Source organism: Crocuta crocuta, unplaced genomic scaffold (assembly GCF_008692635.1).
Source record: "Crocuta crocuta isolate KB4526 unplaced genomic scaffold, BGI_CrCroc_1.0 scaffold13, whole genome shotgun sequence".
NCBI lineage: Eukaryota > Metazoa > Chordata > Mammalia > Carnivora > Hyaenidae > Crocuta > Crocuta crocuta.
In genome coordinates, this window is record NW_027530007.1 from 1,190,614 (window position 1) to 1,205,883 (window position 15,270).

The 15,270-nt window shown below is 48.5% G+C and overlaps 1 protein-coding gene across 2 annotated transcripts in view; it reads left to right on the forward strand.

Annotated features, from left to right (window-relative positions):
• Window positions 1–1,944: 1,944 nt before the first annotated feature.
• The window catches only part of MTOR (mechanistic target of rapamycin kinase), a 138,555-nt gene continuing 125,229 nt past the window's right edge, over window positions 1,945–15,270 (forward strand). The window contains exons 1-6 of one of the 2 annotated variants that reach the window (XM_077763809.1): window positions 1,945–2,026; window positions 4,549–4,724; window positions 5,451–5,559; window positions 6,268–6,500; window positions 8,192–8,392; window positions 9,619–9,753. In XM_077763809.1, the coding sequence (XP_077619935.1) occupies window positions 4,563–4,724; window positions 5,451–5,559; window positions 6,268–6,500; window positions 8,192–8,392; window positions 9,619–9,753 (840 nt within the window). In that variant the 5' untranslated portion in view covers window positions 1,945–2,026; window positions 4,549–4,562. Of the gene's footprint in view, window positions 2,027–4,521; window positions 4,725–5,450; window positions 5,560–6,267; window positions 6,501–8,191; window positions 8,393–9,618; window positions 9,754–15,270 lie in introns of both variants that reach the window. The other variant, XM_077763808.1, reaches the window with a different exon arrangement.

Genomic DNA, 15,270 nt, shown 5'->3' on the forward strand with positions numbered 1-15,270 from the left:
GAAACTTAAATATCTTCAATAGACACTTCTTTTTTTCCTTTCAAAATTTTATCTAAATTCTAGTTAGTTAATGTATAATGTAATAAGGTTTTCAGGAGTAGAATTTAGTGATTCATCACTTAACATATAACACCCAATGCTCATTATAAGTGCCCTTTTTAATACCCATCACCCATTTAGCCCATCCCCCACCCAACTCTTTCCATCAACTCTCAGTCTGTTTTCTATCCTAAAGGGTCTCTTATGGTCTGTTTCCCTCTCTCTCTCCTTCCTTCCATAACTTTGTCTGTTTTGTTACTGAAATTCCACAAATGAGTGAAGTCATATGGTATTTTAGACACTTTTTATTATGCAAGTCATTGATGGTAATGGATAAAGAAAAAAGTATGCCCTCTCCACATTCCATTACATCTTAGTTGTATATCCCTATCCCCTATGAATAGACACATAAGAAGTATATACATGCTTTATAAGGGGTTATATTATACTTCTATTGTTGTATAGCTTGTATTTAAAAAAATATTTATTTTGAGAGAGAGCGAGCGAGAGCGAGCACCCACATAATCAGGGAAGGAGCAGAGAAAGAATTCCAAGCAGGTTCCGCACTTTCTGTGCAGAGCCCGATGCCAGGCTCCATCTCACCAACCAGACAGATTATGATCTGAGCCAAAGTCAAGACTCCAGGGCATAATCCACTGAGCCATCCAGGTGCCCCAAAGACTGTATTTTTTTTTAAACAAATTCCCTTCTTAGTAAATATTAATCTACGTTATTAGCATTAGTGGCTCCAAACATTTTCCTTAATATGAATGCATCGTTTTAATTAGACTCCTACTGTGAGAGGAATTTTTGTTGATTATAACTGTGATACAAAAATTTAGATGTAGTCAAATTCCATTTTTGCTCTTGATGTTTGAGAGGATGTTTTATTTTAATTAATTTTTTAAAATTTGTAAGTAAGCTCCACACCCAAAGTGGGGCTTGAACTCAGGATCCTAGATCAAGAGCCATAGGCTCCACCCATTGAGCCACCCAGGAGCCCCTGGATGTTTTTAAGTGACGTTGCTTTAAAACTACTTATTTAGGAGTAGGTCATTCAGTTAAAACTTGGTTATGGGAATGATCTTCTAGGCTAGATCATTTTGGAAAACAGGGAAATTCTAACTAAAAGCGCTTTTATTTATTTTTTAGTGTTTTATTTATTTCTGAGAGAGAGAGAGAGAGAGAGAGACAGCGTGAACAGGGGAGGGTCAGAGAGAGAGGGAGACACAGAATCTGAAACAAGCTCCAGGGAGAGAGACAGCGTGAACAGGGGAGGGTCAGAGAAAGAGGGAGACACAGAATCTGAAACAAGCTCCAGGCTCTGAGCTGTCAGCACAGAGCCGACGCGGGGCTCGAACCCACGAACCGTGAGACCATGACCTGAGCCGAAGCCGGACGCTTAACCGACTGAGCCACCCAGGCGCCCCTAAAAGCGCTTTTAAACGCACACTGCATTTCAAAGAAGAGAAATCACGGGTGCATAAGCAGTACTAGTCCCAAAGTTCCACAGCTTTGCTCTTTTGAAGACAGGGCACCACGTCGCTCACACTCTGACTACAGCGGTACCGCACACCAGGACCCGCACGGCCACAGGGCCGAGGCAGAGGGGACTAATAGTAGCGACGCACCGGATGTGCGCGTGGAAGTGGCTGAAATCAACTCACGGCTGATTGGTTCTCCCAAGTGGACGTAGGCCTCCTTCAAGCCTCCTTTCGTCTGCCACTGGCCGCCTGGTTTGTCTATTTGAACAGTCCCCGCCCCCTAGAGAAGCCGGGTCCCAAGCCTCGCTTCTCCTTCATTTCTATTGGTCGGCGTTCTAGTCCATCTTGTCCTTACGCCTGGCGATTGGTCCTCAGCGCTGGGAGTCCGCCCTCCCTCCCGCCCGGCTTAGAGGACAGCGGGGAAGGCGGGTGGTGGGGCCGGGGCCTGAAGCGGCGGTACCCGCACAGGTGGCGGCAGTTGAGGCCTCGGCCGAAGCCGCGCGGTGAGTCTGGGGCCTGGCACCGACCCCTCTAAGGTGGAGGGATCTCCAGACCCAGGGTCAGCCTGGTCCGTTGGGTGGGTGCCGGGAAGTCGCCCGTCTTGTCCGTGGGGTCCCTACGGACTTGGGCGCCGTCTGAGCCCTTGACCCCCACCCGGCGAGGCAGCACCCACCTCCTTCCGGACCCCCAGGAGACCCCCAGACCACTCAGCCTGCCGTGTGTCCTTGGTGCCGCGAAGGGCGGCCCATCAGCTCCGGTCCCGCCGGGCGCCTTTGGGTCTCCATGCCCCGCAGTCACCCCATCTTTCGAGCCACCTACAGGTTGTCCTCAGAAAGGAGCAGCGCCGGTGTGTGCCCCTTGCACTGCACCCTGGGGATCTCTCAAGGATCCAGTCCCCAGAGCTGAGCTGGGTTCCATCCTTGGGTTTCATCCTCTCTGCCCTCCCCACCCCCACGCCCAGTTTCAGCCACCCCAACTTTAACATGTGCAAGCCCTTACCAAGACTCAGGATATTGGACTTAGAAGTATTCTGGTTGAATTCTGCCTGGAGCAGATGGGCCCGTGGGCTTTAGACCCCGTGAAGATACTGTGGTTCCTTCCTGAGAATGAGAATTACTTGCCAGCCTCCCTCCCCATCATCGCAGAGGGGCGGGCACACATTCCATAGTAGTTTTCCCATCAGGGATCCTTGGGTTTCCTCTCCCTTGAAGGATGACATTTCCTTCTGCAGCCTTTTCCTTGGCATTGGCGTACTTAAAAGCTTTACACAACCAGTTATTCCCTAGTTGTTGTTTTTTTCCTCTCTGCATCTCACAGATAGTTTCAAAACTAAGAATTTTGAAAAAATTCTTAGTTCTAATATAATATAAAAAATTCTGAGATAATCAGGACATCCCTAGGATAGGTATATGTGTTCCTCCCGTAGCAGTCTGGGCTGAGCCCTATGATGGCCACTTTACTGTGGTTCCCTGATTATTTGTATTTCCCCTTAGATTGTAAGCTCACTGAGGGAAGGAACAGTATATAATTGAGAAATAAAATGAATGATCTCAGGAACTAATCAGTCTCTTTTAGCTCACATTCCAAGTACTAGTGCTTTATGGCACTGCACTGTCCGATGCAATAACTACCAGCCACAGGTGGCTTAGAGCACCTGAAATGTGACTAGTCGGAGTTGAGGTGGCCGTGAGTGGAAAAGGCACGGTACATCTTTGAGACTTAGTACAAAAAGAGAACGGAAAATACATCAATAATTTTTATGCTGATGACATGCTGAAATGATATTTTGGATATATTAGCTTTAAGAATTGTATTACTTTCATCTGTTTCTTTTTGCCTTTTTTTGATATGGCCACCAGGAAATTTAAAGTTACATTTATGGGGGCGCCCAAGTGGCTCAGTTGGTGAAGTGTTCCGACTCTTGATTTTGGCTCTGGTCATGAGCTCACGGTTCATGAGTTGGAACCTCATGTCGGGCTCTGCACTGACAGCGTGGAACCTGCTTGGGATTCTCTCTTTCAAAAATAAATAAATAAACATTTATAAAAATTACTTTTATGGCTTGTATTATATTTCTGTTGGACAGTGCTGCTATAGAATAGCAATTGATATCCCTTTTTAAATTGAACTCCTTAAAGGGACGCCTGGGTGGCTTAGTCGGTTGAGCGTCCGACTTTCGCTTAGGTCATGATCTCGCAGTTCGTGGGTTCGGGCCCCGCGTCGGGCTCTGTGCTGACTGCCCGCTCAGAGCCTGGAGCCTGTTTGAGTCTGTGACTCCCTCTCTCTCTGACCCTCCCCTGCTCACGCTGTCTCTCTCTCTCCTAAGAAATAAATAAAACATTTAAAAAAAAAATAAATTGAACTCCTTAAGGAAAGGGGCAGTCTTAAACTTGTTTTATTCTCTTTCTACCTCCCCAACTCTAGTTCCTGGCATTTTGCCATATATGTAGTAGTCGTATTGGTAATAACAGCTAACGATTATTAAGAACTCACTGTGTACCTGGCACTGTTTTAAGCACTTTTTAACATTTATTAACTCATTTAATCTATATTTTAATATGTAATTTTAGACTGGATTCGAGCCCAGATAGTCTGGCTCCAGAGCCGACAGTTTAACCCTGTCTGCTACCCCACCTCTTTTTTTTTTTTTTTTTTTAAGTTTATTTATTGGTTCTGAGGCAGGGAAAGAATCCCAAGCAGGCTCCACACTATCAGCACTGTCAGTGCAGAGCCCGATGTGGGGCTTGGACCCATGAGATCAAGACCCAAGCCGAAATCAGGAATTGGGCACTTAACCGACAGAGCCACCCAGGCGCCCCCAACGCTGCCTCTTTTAAACACCGGTCATTGTTGAATGAATCGAAACTTTCTGTACATTCCTCACTGAGGCCTCCCCACCTCTTTAGGATCCCCTCCCTGCCTGCCAGTGGGCAGAGAGGAGATCTGTGTTGAGGAACTGGTGCCGTAAATACACCCATCACCATCGTTGGTTTTGCAGAATATTGAAGGAAGTTTCTCTCCAAAGAACCTCAGGTCAAGATGCTTGGAACGGGGCCTGCTGCCGCCGCCGCCGCCGCCACCACGTCCAGCAATGTGAGCGTCCTGCAGCAGTTTGCCAGCGGCCTGAAGAGCCGGAATGAGGAGACCAGGGCCAAAGCTGCCAAGGAGCTCCAGCACTATGTCACCATGGAGCTGCGAGAGGTCGGGGCTGCTGTGACCTGTCGTGGAGTATTGGGCCTAAACGTACCCACACTGGTTTCGATTTCCTTTTGACAGCTGAGTGAGGATTTGGAAAACAAAGGCACCCAAGTTTTTCCTGTCTGTAGAGCCAGTTCCTTTGCAGGGACTACACATTTCTATGGCATTTCCTGTGCTGTGATGACCTTTCAGGAGTCAATGTAGAGTCTACTGTTCCTTTTTTCTCTTCTCTTCTTTTCTTTTTTCTTTTCCTCTTTCCTTCCTTCCTTCCTTCCTTCCTTCTTCCCTCCCTCCTTTCTTTCCTTCCTTCCTTTCTTCCTTCCTTCTTTCTTTCTTTACTTTTTTCGTTTTCCCACCATATTCCAGACCTTTGGTTCTTTCTGTCTGCTAACCCCGGTTGCGATGTGTTTGAGGAGCTGGTAGCCTGGGGCTTTCTGGATAGAACACGTGCTAATGTCTGGACAGCGTCTGGTTCATCCTTGTCACCCCAGGACGGGGCCTGCCATGGAGCAGATACTCAACAGGCATTTGTTCCGTAGACAAATGAGCCGCGAGTTCATCTGCTCAACAGTTTATAGCCATAAGCGTAGGCGGTAGTTCTGTCCTCTTTGGCATAATCTGCTGGCCCCCTCTCAGTCCCCACCTTGGGGAGCCACCCCCCCTCCCCCATCCCCACCCCCAGCATCCGGGAGACATTAGAAGTTGTTCTGAGTATATCTTTCTCCCCAGATGAGTCAAGAGGAGTCTACTCGCTTCTATGATCAGCTGAACCATCACATTTTTGAACTGGTCTCCAGCTCAGATGCCAACGAAAGGAAAGGTGGCATCTTGGCCATAGGTAAGGACAGGGCCTCTGGCGATGGGGAACGAAGTGCGGCCCACCTCTGTGTCCACTGCTCCCATGTCTGCTGCTTACTAGGTGCTGAGTTCTTCCCTGTTTCATGAGATTTTAAAGAGCCCTGTGGCACTCAGTGTACTTATTCAGGCATTAGTACTAGTAGCAGCTAGGTAGCCTAGCACAGCTAGGCTGTGACCCAGCTGGCATTTTCAGAGATGGAGTCTCAGAACCATTAACGCAACTTTCGTAGGGCCAGGCCGTGCCTGGGCCCAGACTAGAAGCTGGGCTTCTCCACCTCCCCGTGTGGCTCGTTGCAGGCTCTGGTTTCCCAGTCGAGCAGTTCGGCATAGCGGGGCGCACAAATGGAAAGCCAGAGCTGGGGTGCAGTGCTAAAAAAGCATGTAATTTTCACATCCCAGGGACCGACCTGGTGCATTATTATTCATTCTCCGTTTTATTCCTTTTTCTTCTTGGGAAAACAAATCATATGTCCTAAAACAAGGTTGTTTTGCTTTATGTAAGTAGTTCGGGCACAAATGTCAAATCTGCTGCTTAAAATGAAAATGACCTGCATCCTTCCCATCTGGAAGTTGCGCTCAGTACTCGAAGTAGAAGGAAGAGGTTGCGCGGCCGTCTTCCTGTCCGGGCAGCACACTCTTCTGTACTGGATGTGCCCTTCCTCACCTTCTGTCTTCCTGTCCTTCCCAGCCAGCCTCATAGGAGTGGAAGGCGGGAATGCCACTCGAATCGGCAGATTTGCTAACTATCTTCGGAACCTCCTCCCCTCTAATGACCCAGTTGTCATGGAGATGGCATCCAAGGCCATTGGCCGCCTCGCCATGGCAGGCGACACTTTTACGGCCGAGTACGTGGAGTTCGAGGTGAAGCGAGCCTTGGAGTGGCTGGGCGCTGACCGCAACGAGGGCCGGCGACACGCAGCCGTGAGTGCCCGCGGGGAGAGGGCATGGTGTCATGGTCCTCTGTACAATGAGCTCGGGTCCCTGAAAGGCAGGCAGTGAAGGGACGCTCCAGGCAGAGGCACTGTGCTTCTTGGGGTCCTGAATCCCTTTCTCTTTTGACCCCAAGCTTCGTACCCAAAGAGGAAACTTGGAAGCTCTCTTCTGTTGCTTAATAGGCACAGCCCTGCCTGCACCTCTCATTTCCTAGAATCACAATTGCCTCCTGAGCTGAAGGTTCCCCCTTGGCCACAGGCTGGAGAGGAAACCACAAGCTAAGCGGCTTGCTAAGCCCCAGACGGCCGTCCTGTCTACCTGATCCTGTGTCAAGGTCTCCCTGCTGTGCTGCGGGAACGCGGAAGTACTAGGAAGAGGGGAGGAGCGGGGGCAGGGGGAGTGGTGGTCTGCCTCCTTTCGGGCCTTTCTTGTTTATTTTCTAGGCATTTGTTGCTTGGTGGATACCTGGCCCAAACTCCCTCTTTCCCCATGGGCCGTTCTGCAGTTGGGGGAGTGGGAGCCCCTTATCCTCGCGTGGTGCACCCCTACTGCTTTTCTGAGGCTCGTCCCTGAAAAAGACTGGTTTGAGGGGCCAGGCCCCCAGGCTGCGAGATGAGGGAGACTCTGTCCTTGAGAATCTGGGAATGAATGTGGTGGGGAGCAGAGCGCCATTTGGCTCTTTTCCTGTTGGCTCCGTCTTCAGGAGCCAGTACCATGGGGAGGGACCCTGGTACTGGGGGAGGGACAGACGTGGACCCTGCTTCAAGTCGGCTTTGTCCTTTCTAACTCTGAAACTCGGGGCAACCTCTGACCCTCAGTTTCTTCCACTGTCAGATGAACATATAGCAAAATTAAATATTGAACAGTATTATTAACTCCTTTAATAAATGCTTATCGAGGGGCGCCTGGGTGGCTCAGTCAGTTAAGCATCCCATTCTGGATTTCAGCTCAGGTCATGATCTCACAGTTCGTGAGTTCGAGTCCCGTGTTGGGCTCTGTGCTAGAAATGCGGAGCCTACTTGAGATTGCCTCTCCCTCCCTCTCTCTCTGTCTCACCCCCGCTTGTGCTTTTCTCCCTCTCAAAATAAATAAATAAACATAAAAATAAATACATGTTTATCAAATACCGCTGTGCCCCAGGGATGGTTTTAGACCGTCTTCGGGACAGAATACAAAGCTTAAGTATGTCTGCCGTCCAGAGCTCATGTTCCAATATTCTGAGCATCCCATGTTTGTAAACACCCGAGGATAATGAACACTGAGATTTTATTTGATTCTTTTTTTTTAATGTTTATTTATTTTTGTGAGAGAGAGTGAGTGAGCATGAGCAGGGGAGGGGCAGAGAGAGAGGGGAAGAGAATCCAAAGCAGGCTCCAGGCTCTGAGCTGTCAGCACAGAGCCCAACACTGGGCTCGAACTCACAAACCGTGAGATCATGACCTGAGCCGAAGTTGGACACTTAACCTACTGACCCACCCAGGCGCCCCTGAACACTGAGACTTTTGATCAATTTTTCTTTTATTCCTATGTCCCCAGAGGTTCCCAGCTAGAAGAGTGGACAAATGGGGTCTTTTCCTGATGGATATACATGCAGGCCCCAGGATGGCAAGAAGCCGAATCCTGATGGAACGAAACTCTCTGATACAGATCAAGGTTCTCTGTGTGCTTTTCCCTCCCAGGTTCTGGTTCTCCGCGAGCTGGCCATCAGCGTCCCCACCTTCTTCTTCCAGCAAGTTCAGCCCTTCTTTGACAACATATTCGTGGCCGTGTGGGACCCCAAACAGGCCATCCGCGAGGGAGCTGTGGCCGCCCTTCGTGCCTGTCTGATTCTCACCACCCAGCGGGAGCCGAAGGAGATGCAGAAGCCTCAGTGGTACAGGGTGAGGAGGCAGTTCTGTTGCATTCGCCTGCAAAGCATTTGTTTAAATGTTTCTTTAAAAATATTTTTTAATGTTTTACTTATTTCTGAGAGAGAGAGAGAGAGAGAGAGACAGCATGAGCAGGGGAGGGCCAGAGAGAGAGGGAGATTCAGAATCTGAAACAGGCTCCAGGCTCTGAGCTAGCTGTCAGCACAGAGCCTGATGCAGGGCTCGAACCCACAAACTGTGAGATCATGACCTGAGCCAAAGTCTGACACTCAACCGACTGAGCCATCCAGGCGCCCCTACATGTTTCTTTATTTTCAAGAGACAGAGACAGAGGATGAGTGGGGAGGGGCAGAGAGAGAGGGAGACATAGAATCTGAAGCAGGCTCCAGGCTCCGAGCTGTCAGCGCAGAGGCAGACGCGGGGCTGGAACCCACGAACCGTGAGATCATGATCTGTGCCGAAGTTGGACACTTTACTGACTGAGCCCCCCAGGCGCCCCAGAGCACACTTATATACAGCATGACCTGGCCTAGAGGGCCGCAACAGGGCCCTTGCCATAGAGCAAGTGTCACGTTTGTTGTTGGTCTCAAATGATTTCTTAAGCTCAGCATGAATCAGTAGTTATATCATTGTTTTTCACTAAAGCAAAGATCTGTTGGTGGCCACTCCATTATTTTACATACCCCTAAGAACCACTAAGAGCGAAGGAAAATGGGATATGGTAAAACTGTGACTTCTGCCTTCTTATCAGCAATTATAAGAGCTCTCCTCTCAGAGGCGTGAAAATATAGGAAACTGGGTGTCTGAGAAGCAGCGACACACAGCGATACTAATTTAGAAAGTGCTGGCTCTCTCTCCTCTAGTGTCATGAGCCCTATGCCAGTTGCTGGTGCCAAGAGCACTTACCGAGGAGCTGGTGCTGCAAAGAGAGCCCTAAACGTGGCATTGGAGACCTGGGTTCTAGGGTTGGCTTTGCTCTGTGACCTTGGACAAGTCATTTAATTTCCTTGGTTTTTATCTGTGAAACGGGGATGGCCACGGTCTCTGCCTTCATGGTATTGTGCAGGTTAAAGCTAAATTACACCAGAGAGCTTGGGAAATTTATATCGTTGATGTTGCTGGCACAAGCCCCTGGCCAGGCCCGCTGACGCCTCAGAGCCCCCTGTGTGGAGGGGGTGGACTGCTGGTCTTTCTGCCTTGGGACCTTGGGTAATTAACACGTTCCGTATCTCTAATAGCACACGTTTGAAGAAGCAGAGAAAGGGTTTGATGAGACGCTGGCCAAGGAGAAGGGCATGAATCGGGACGATCGCATCCACGGGGCCTTGCTGATCCTCAACGAACTGGTCCGAATTAGCAGCATGGAGGGAGAGGTGAGGAACCATGTCAGAAGGGAGTCTGGCTTCCCTTTTGTGAACAAGACGAGGCGCGATCCTTGTCCTTACGGAGGACGTTTCATAAGGGAGACAGGCAGTAAGCAGGTCAACGAGATCATTTCAGGTAGCCCAAGTCCTGTGAAATAATCAGATACAGGGTAGCCACGGGAGAGGGTGACTTCCTCTCTGGGGTGGTGCCATTTGAACCGAGACACACGTGATGTGGAGGAGCGAGCCTAGTGCTGGGTGGGGTGTTCCAGGAAGAGGCTTTGAGGTGGGAGAGGGTTTGGCAAATTCGGGGAACAGAAAAAAGGGAAATGCGGTTGGTGCACAGAGAGCAAGGGAGGGCGCGGGGAGGGGGCCAGATTCTTAGGCCTCAGGGTTCGAGGTCTACACTGGCTCCTAGTCTCATAAACGTTGGAGTTGTGTGCACAGGGGAGCAGTGTGAGGGCCTCCATTTTTAATAACCATTGGCTACTGGCGGGGGAAGGCTTGTGCGGTGGTGGGATTGAAAGCAGGAGACTGGGGATGGGGNCACGCTAGGCTGGGCCACCGTGCAGCCACCGTGGGGGCCTCAGGCCGCTGCTGGCCGCCCCCGGAGGCCCGCCTCAGCATCGCTCCTGCGTCCCGCGTGGGCCAGAGGCAGCCCGTGGCTGTGGCACAGACATGGTGATGTTTTCAGAGTCGTGGCTGGGGCCCTTGTCACCCTCACTCCTTGTAGTGGGGGTCCTGTTCTTCTGGGCTGCCATGGGAGGCTCCTGAAGTAGTCTGGGCGAGTGGTGGTAGTGGCTTCTCCTGGGGTTGGCAGTGTGGACGCCGACAAGTGGATTCCGTGTTGGTCCTCTGACTCCGGATGCAAGATATATTTAGGAGGAGAGCCCCATCCATGGGCTCTCCTAGTTGGTATGGAATTTTGCCCCAGGGCTTCTTACTTTAAGAGATGCGATGATTACTTGGTGATGGCTGTGCTGTGGACGCGGGGCAGCACTGTACGGGGGACCTCAGGAGTCTGGCTTGGAATCCCTGCTCCTCTCTATCCTGTGTGACTTTACCTTCCTTAGCCTCATTATCTTTGCTGTTAACGGGCGTCTCCTCCACCTCACTGGGCTCCTGGGAGGTTTCCAAGTACACTTGACCCTTGAACGACACAGGTTTGAACTGCATGGGTCCACTTCTAGGTGGATGTTTTTCAGTACACATAGTGGAGAACTCTTTGGGAGGTTTGTGACCTTTTGAAAAATCTCACAGATGTGACCCACATAGCCTAGAAGTACTGACAAGTTAAGACTCAAGTATGTCACGAATGCAGAAAATAGTTGTAGATACTAGTCTTATTATTTACTACCATAAAATAGCCACAGATCTATTATTATAGGTAAACGTTACCTAAACTTCCTGCCCGCAAGCACTCACACTGTCCCTGGTGCCGTTCCCAGTTGAGAGAAACGTGACCCAATGTGAAGGTACGATATTAAATCCTAACTGCGTACAGTTAAACCGTGGTACACGCCGTACCTGCCGTAGTAATGTCGTAGGCACCTCCTGTTGCTGTTGCAGTGAGCGCAGATGTTGGGAATGTCCAGTGAAAACGCCGCGCAAGGCTCATCATCGCTGTTTGTGCAGGTCACCCCTCCAGTAACTCGCGTGTCGCAAAAGTGACCTGTCGCTCTGCGGCGGTCCTCGTGTGTTTGATGTTGTGTTTAGTGCGATCCTGTAAACGACCTTGAATAATCCTGTGGAACCCGTACGAAGTGCCGCTGGTGAAGTTCTCCCAGGAAGCAAAGGCACGGCGTTATAAGAAAAAGTTGACCTTGAGAGGCCCCGCAGCTGGAGGTCTGCAGCCGTGGCCACCATTTCAAGATAAGTGAATCCAGCGTAAGGCCCGTGGCAAAAAAAAGCAAAGGAAACCCAGGAAGCTGTTGCCACAGCTATGCCAACAGGCACAAAAATCTTGCACGTTTTGAGAACTACCTTTTGCTCACATATGGTAAATGCACCTTTTATGTGGCCGTAGGATTGCTGTCAAGAAAGGCATACTTAAAGACTCTAATGTAATTTGAGAAAAAGCGAAGTCATTATATGATAATGTAGAGCAAAAGGAACGTGAAGGATCTGGTGCTGGAGAATTGATGCCAGCAAAAGATGGTTCGATAAGTTTACAAACAGGTTTGACTTTTTAAAAAAAAGTCAAGATAGGGGCGCCTGGGTGGCTCAGTCAGTTAGGCATCTGACTTCGACTCGGGTCATGATCTCATGGTTTGTGGGTCCGGGCCCCACATCGGGCTCTGTGCTGACAGCTTAGAGCCTGGAGAGCCTGCTTTGGATTCTGTGTCTCCCTCTCTCTCTCTGCCCCTCTCCCACTCACGCTGTCTCTCTCAAAAATAACTAAAATGTTAAAAAGAAAAAAAAGAAGTCAAGAAGACAGGAGAAAGAGGTCAGTCTCTGCTGACCAAGAGGCTATAAAGAAAATCACTGAGGAGAAAGGAAATCTGCCTGGACATGTTTTTAATGCAGATGAAAGTGCCCTACTCTGGAAAGAAAAAAATGCCCCAAAGGACGTTTTTTAGGAAGAGAAGCGAACATCAGGATTTGAGGCAGGAAGGGGCAGGATAATCCTCCCATTGTGCAATACGGTTGAGTTTATGGTCAGGACGGCCCTTATCTATAAAGCTGCTAGCACTCGAGCTTTGAAGGGAAGAGGTAAACACCAGCTGCCAGTCTTCTGTTTGTAAAACAAGAAGGCCTGGACACGAGAACCCTTTTTCTGGATTAGTTCCTTTGATGCTTTGTCTCTGAAGTCAAGAAGGACCTTGTCAGTATAGGACTGCCTTTTAAAGTTCTTTCCATTTGAGTCAATGCCCCTGGCCACCCAGAACCCCACGAGGTCAATGCTAGAGGCATCGAGTGGTCTACTGCCCCCAAACACAACATTTCAGCCTCTAGATCGGGATCATGACCTCTAAGGCTCATAACGCGTGGTACTTTATGAAAAGGATTGTCATCACTCTGAAGAGAACCCTGATGGAAAGTCTAGAAGGATTGCGTGATTGAAAATGCCATTTTTGTTGTAAAAAAGGCCACAAATGCCATCAAGCCTGAAACAATAAATTCCTGCTGGAGAAAACCATGGCCAGATGTTGTGCATGACTTCACAGGACTTAGGACAGAGCCGATCAAGGTAACCATGAAAGAGATCAAAAGAAAGTGGAGGTGGCCAAAGAGATGGGGGCTGAAAGCAGATATGGATCTTGGAGAAATTCAAGAGCTAATAGACACTACACCAGGGGAATTAGCAGAAGACAGCTTGAGGGAGATGAATTTTCAGAACCAGTGCTGGACGATGAAGAAGAAGGCATGGAAGACGCAGTGCCAGGAAACAGATTGACATTGGACCTTCTGGCAGAAGGATTCGGGCTACTCAAGACTGCTCTCGACTTCTTTCACGACATGGACCTTTTCATGATATGGGCACTGAGACTGAAGCAGACAGTGGAAGAAAGATTGGCACTGTATAAAAACATTGTTAGAGAGGGCGCCTGGGTGGCTCAGTCGGTTAAGCACCCGACTCTCGATTTCAGCTCAGGTCATGATCTCACGTTTGTGAGATCGAGCCTCACGTCAGGCTCTGTGCTGACAGTGTGGAGCCTGCTTGGGATTCTCTCTCTGCCCCTCTCCCGCCCTCCCTCAAAACAAACAAACAAACGTTATTAGAGAAATGGAAACACAAAGAAGTCAGACAGATTACGATGTATTTCTGTAAGTACTGTGCCGTGTCACCTGCCTCCCCTTCCACCTCTGCTACCCCTGAGGCCGCGAGCTGACATCTCCTCTGCCTCAGCCTACTCGCCAGGAGACTGACCAGGATACAGACCTTACGATGAGCCACTTCCGTTTAGTGAACAGTAAATAATCATCGCGCCATACGTTAATAAACTTTGTGAGTCTGTGTGTGAAAATCTACCAACTGTAATGGCAAGAACTGTACGAGATGTTTTTGTATCCTCATCACCTAAGACTTCATCATGTAAAACATTGTGCACAAGACTGTGTGGAAGTGGACAGCCTCTCCCTGTGTGGGCGTAAGGTGAGTGATATTTACTATACAGTTAATAACCTATTGGTTTCCTTACTGTTTTATAACTTTGCTTTAAAAGAGTTACATTAGCATACATTAGCATACAGTACAGTTGCTCTATCTTGATTGGAGAAACTATGTATCATCCTATCATCACAGGTATGGGGGGCGGGTAAAAAAAAATGTATCCACGTTCCTAGTACTATAATATGAATACAACTATAATACTGTACGCATAAAAATTTGATAATGACTCATTCGTTAGAGCATAGGCTAGGCTACCACAAAACAATCATATTGATTACACTAAGCTCCCATAATGCGGTCTTATTGCTGCTTCTTCAATATTAGTGCCTGAAGCATTATACCTGTAAATAAATACGAATTTCTTCTTCATATCTTTTCATTTTTTCTATCTGGTGTTAGTAACGCGTAGAGCATCTACATCTACCTATTACGTAGGTGCTGACAGACAGTTCATCTCACAAACAGACAACATAAACTTAGAGTAGAGCAATGCAGTCTGGCTGTGTAAATGGATTTTCTCTTCTTTGTGATTCTCTTAATAACATTTTCTTTTCTCTAGCTTTCTTTGTTGTAAGAATACAGTGTGTAATACAAACGCAAAACGTGCTAATCAACTGTTTATATTATCGGTAAGACTTCCAGTTAACAGTAGGCTATTAGCAGTTAAGTTCTGGGAGAGTCAAAAGGTACACATGGATTTTTGACCTCACAGGGTGCCTGTGTCCCTAACTTCCACGCTGCCCAAAGGTCGGCTGTCTATGTGAAGTGCCTAGCGCATCGTTTGACAGAGTGGGTGTTCCATAAATGGTCGCCCTCCGAGATCTCCCTTCCAACTCTAACATGGGGTGTCCATATACGTAGCCCATACAGCCCTGGGATCTTTGGTTTCTCCGAGGAAAACAACAATATCACCTAAATAGATTTAAATGAAATGGTACTTGTGGGGCACCTGGGTGGCTCAGTTAGTTAAATGTCTGACTTTGGCTCAGATCATGGTCTCACGGTTCGTGAGTTCGAGCCCCATGTTGGGCTCTGTGCTGACAGCTTGGAGCCTGGAACCTGCTTCGGTTTATGTCTCTCTCTCTGCCCCTCCCCTGCTTGCGCTCTTTCTCTCTCTCTCTCTCTCTCTCTCAAAAATAAATACTAAAAAAAATTTTTTTAAACAGTACTTGTGATGGTACTTTACAAATCCTAAAGAACTATCCAAATATCAGGTAATATAATTTCATAATTGTTCATTCATTGAACAAGTAGGAGTTGAGCACCCACTGTAGGCCAGCTACACCGAGTCCTGAGAGCTGGAATAATGCAGCAGTGAATAAAACGTTATATTCTAGCAGGGAGAGACAAGACACAAAGAAGTAAAAATATATATGGTTGACCTTTGAACAATGTAGGGGTTAGGGCTTCAG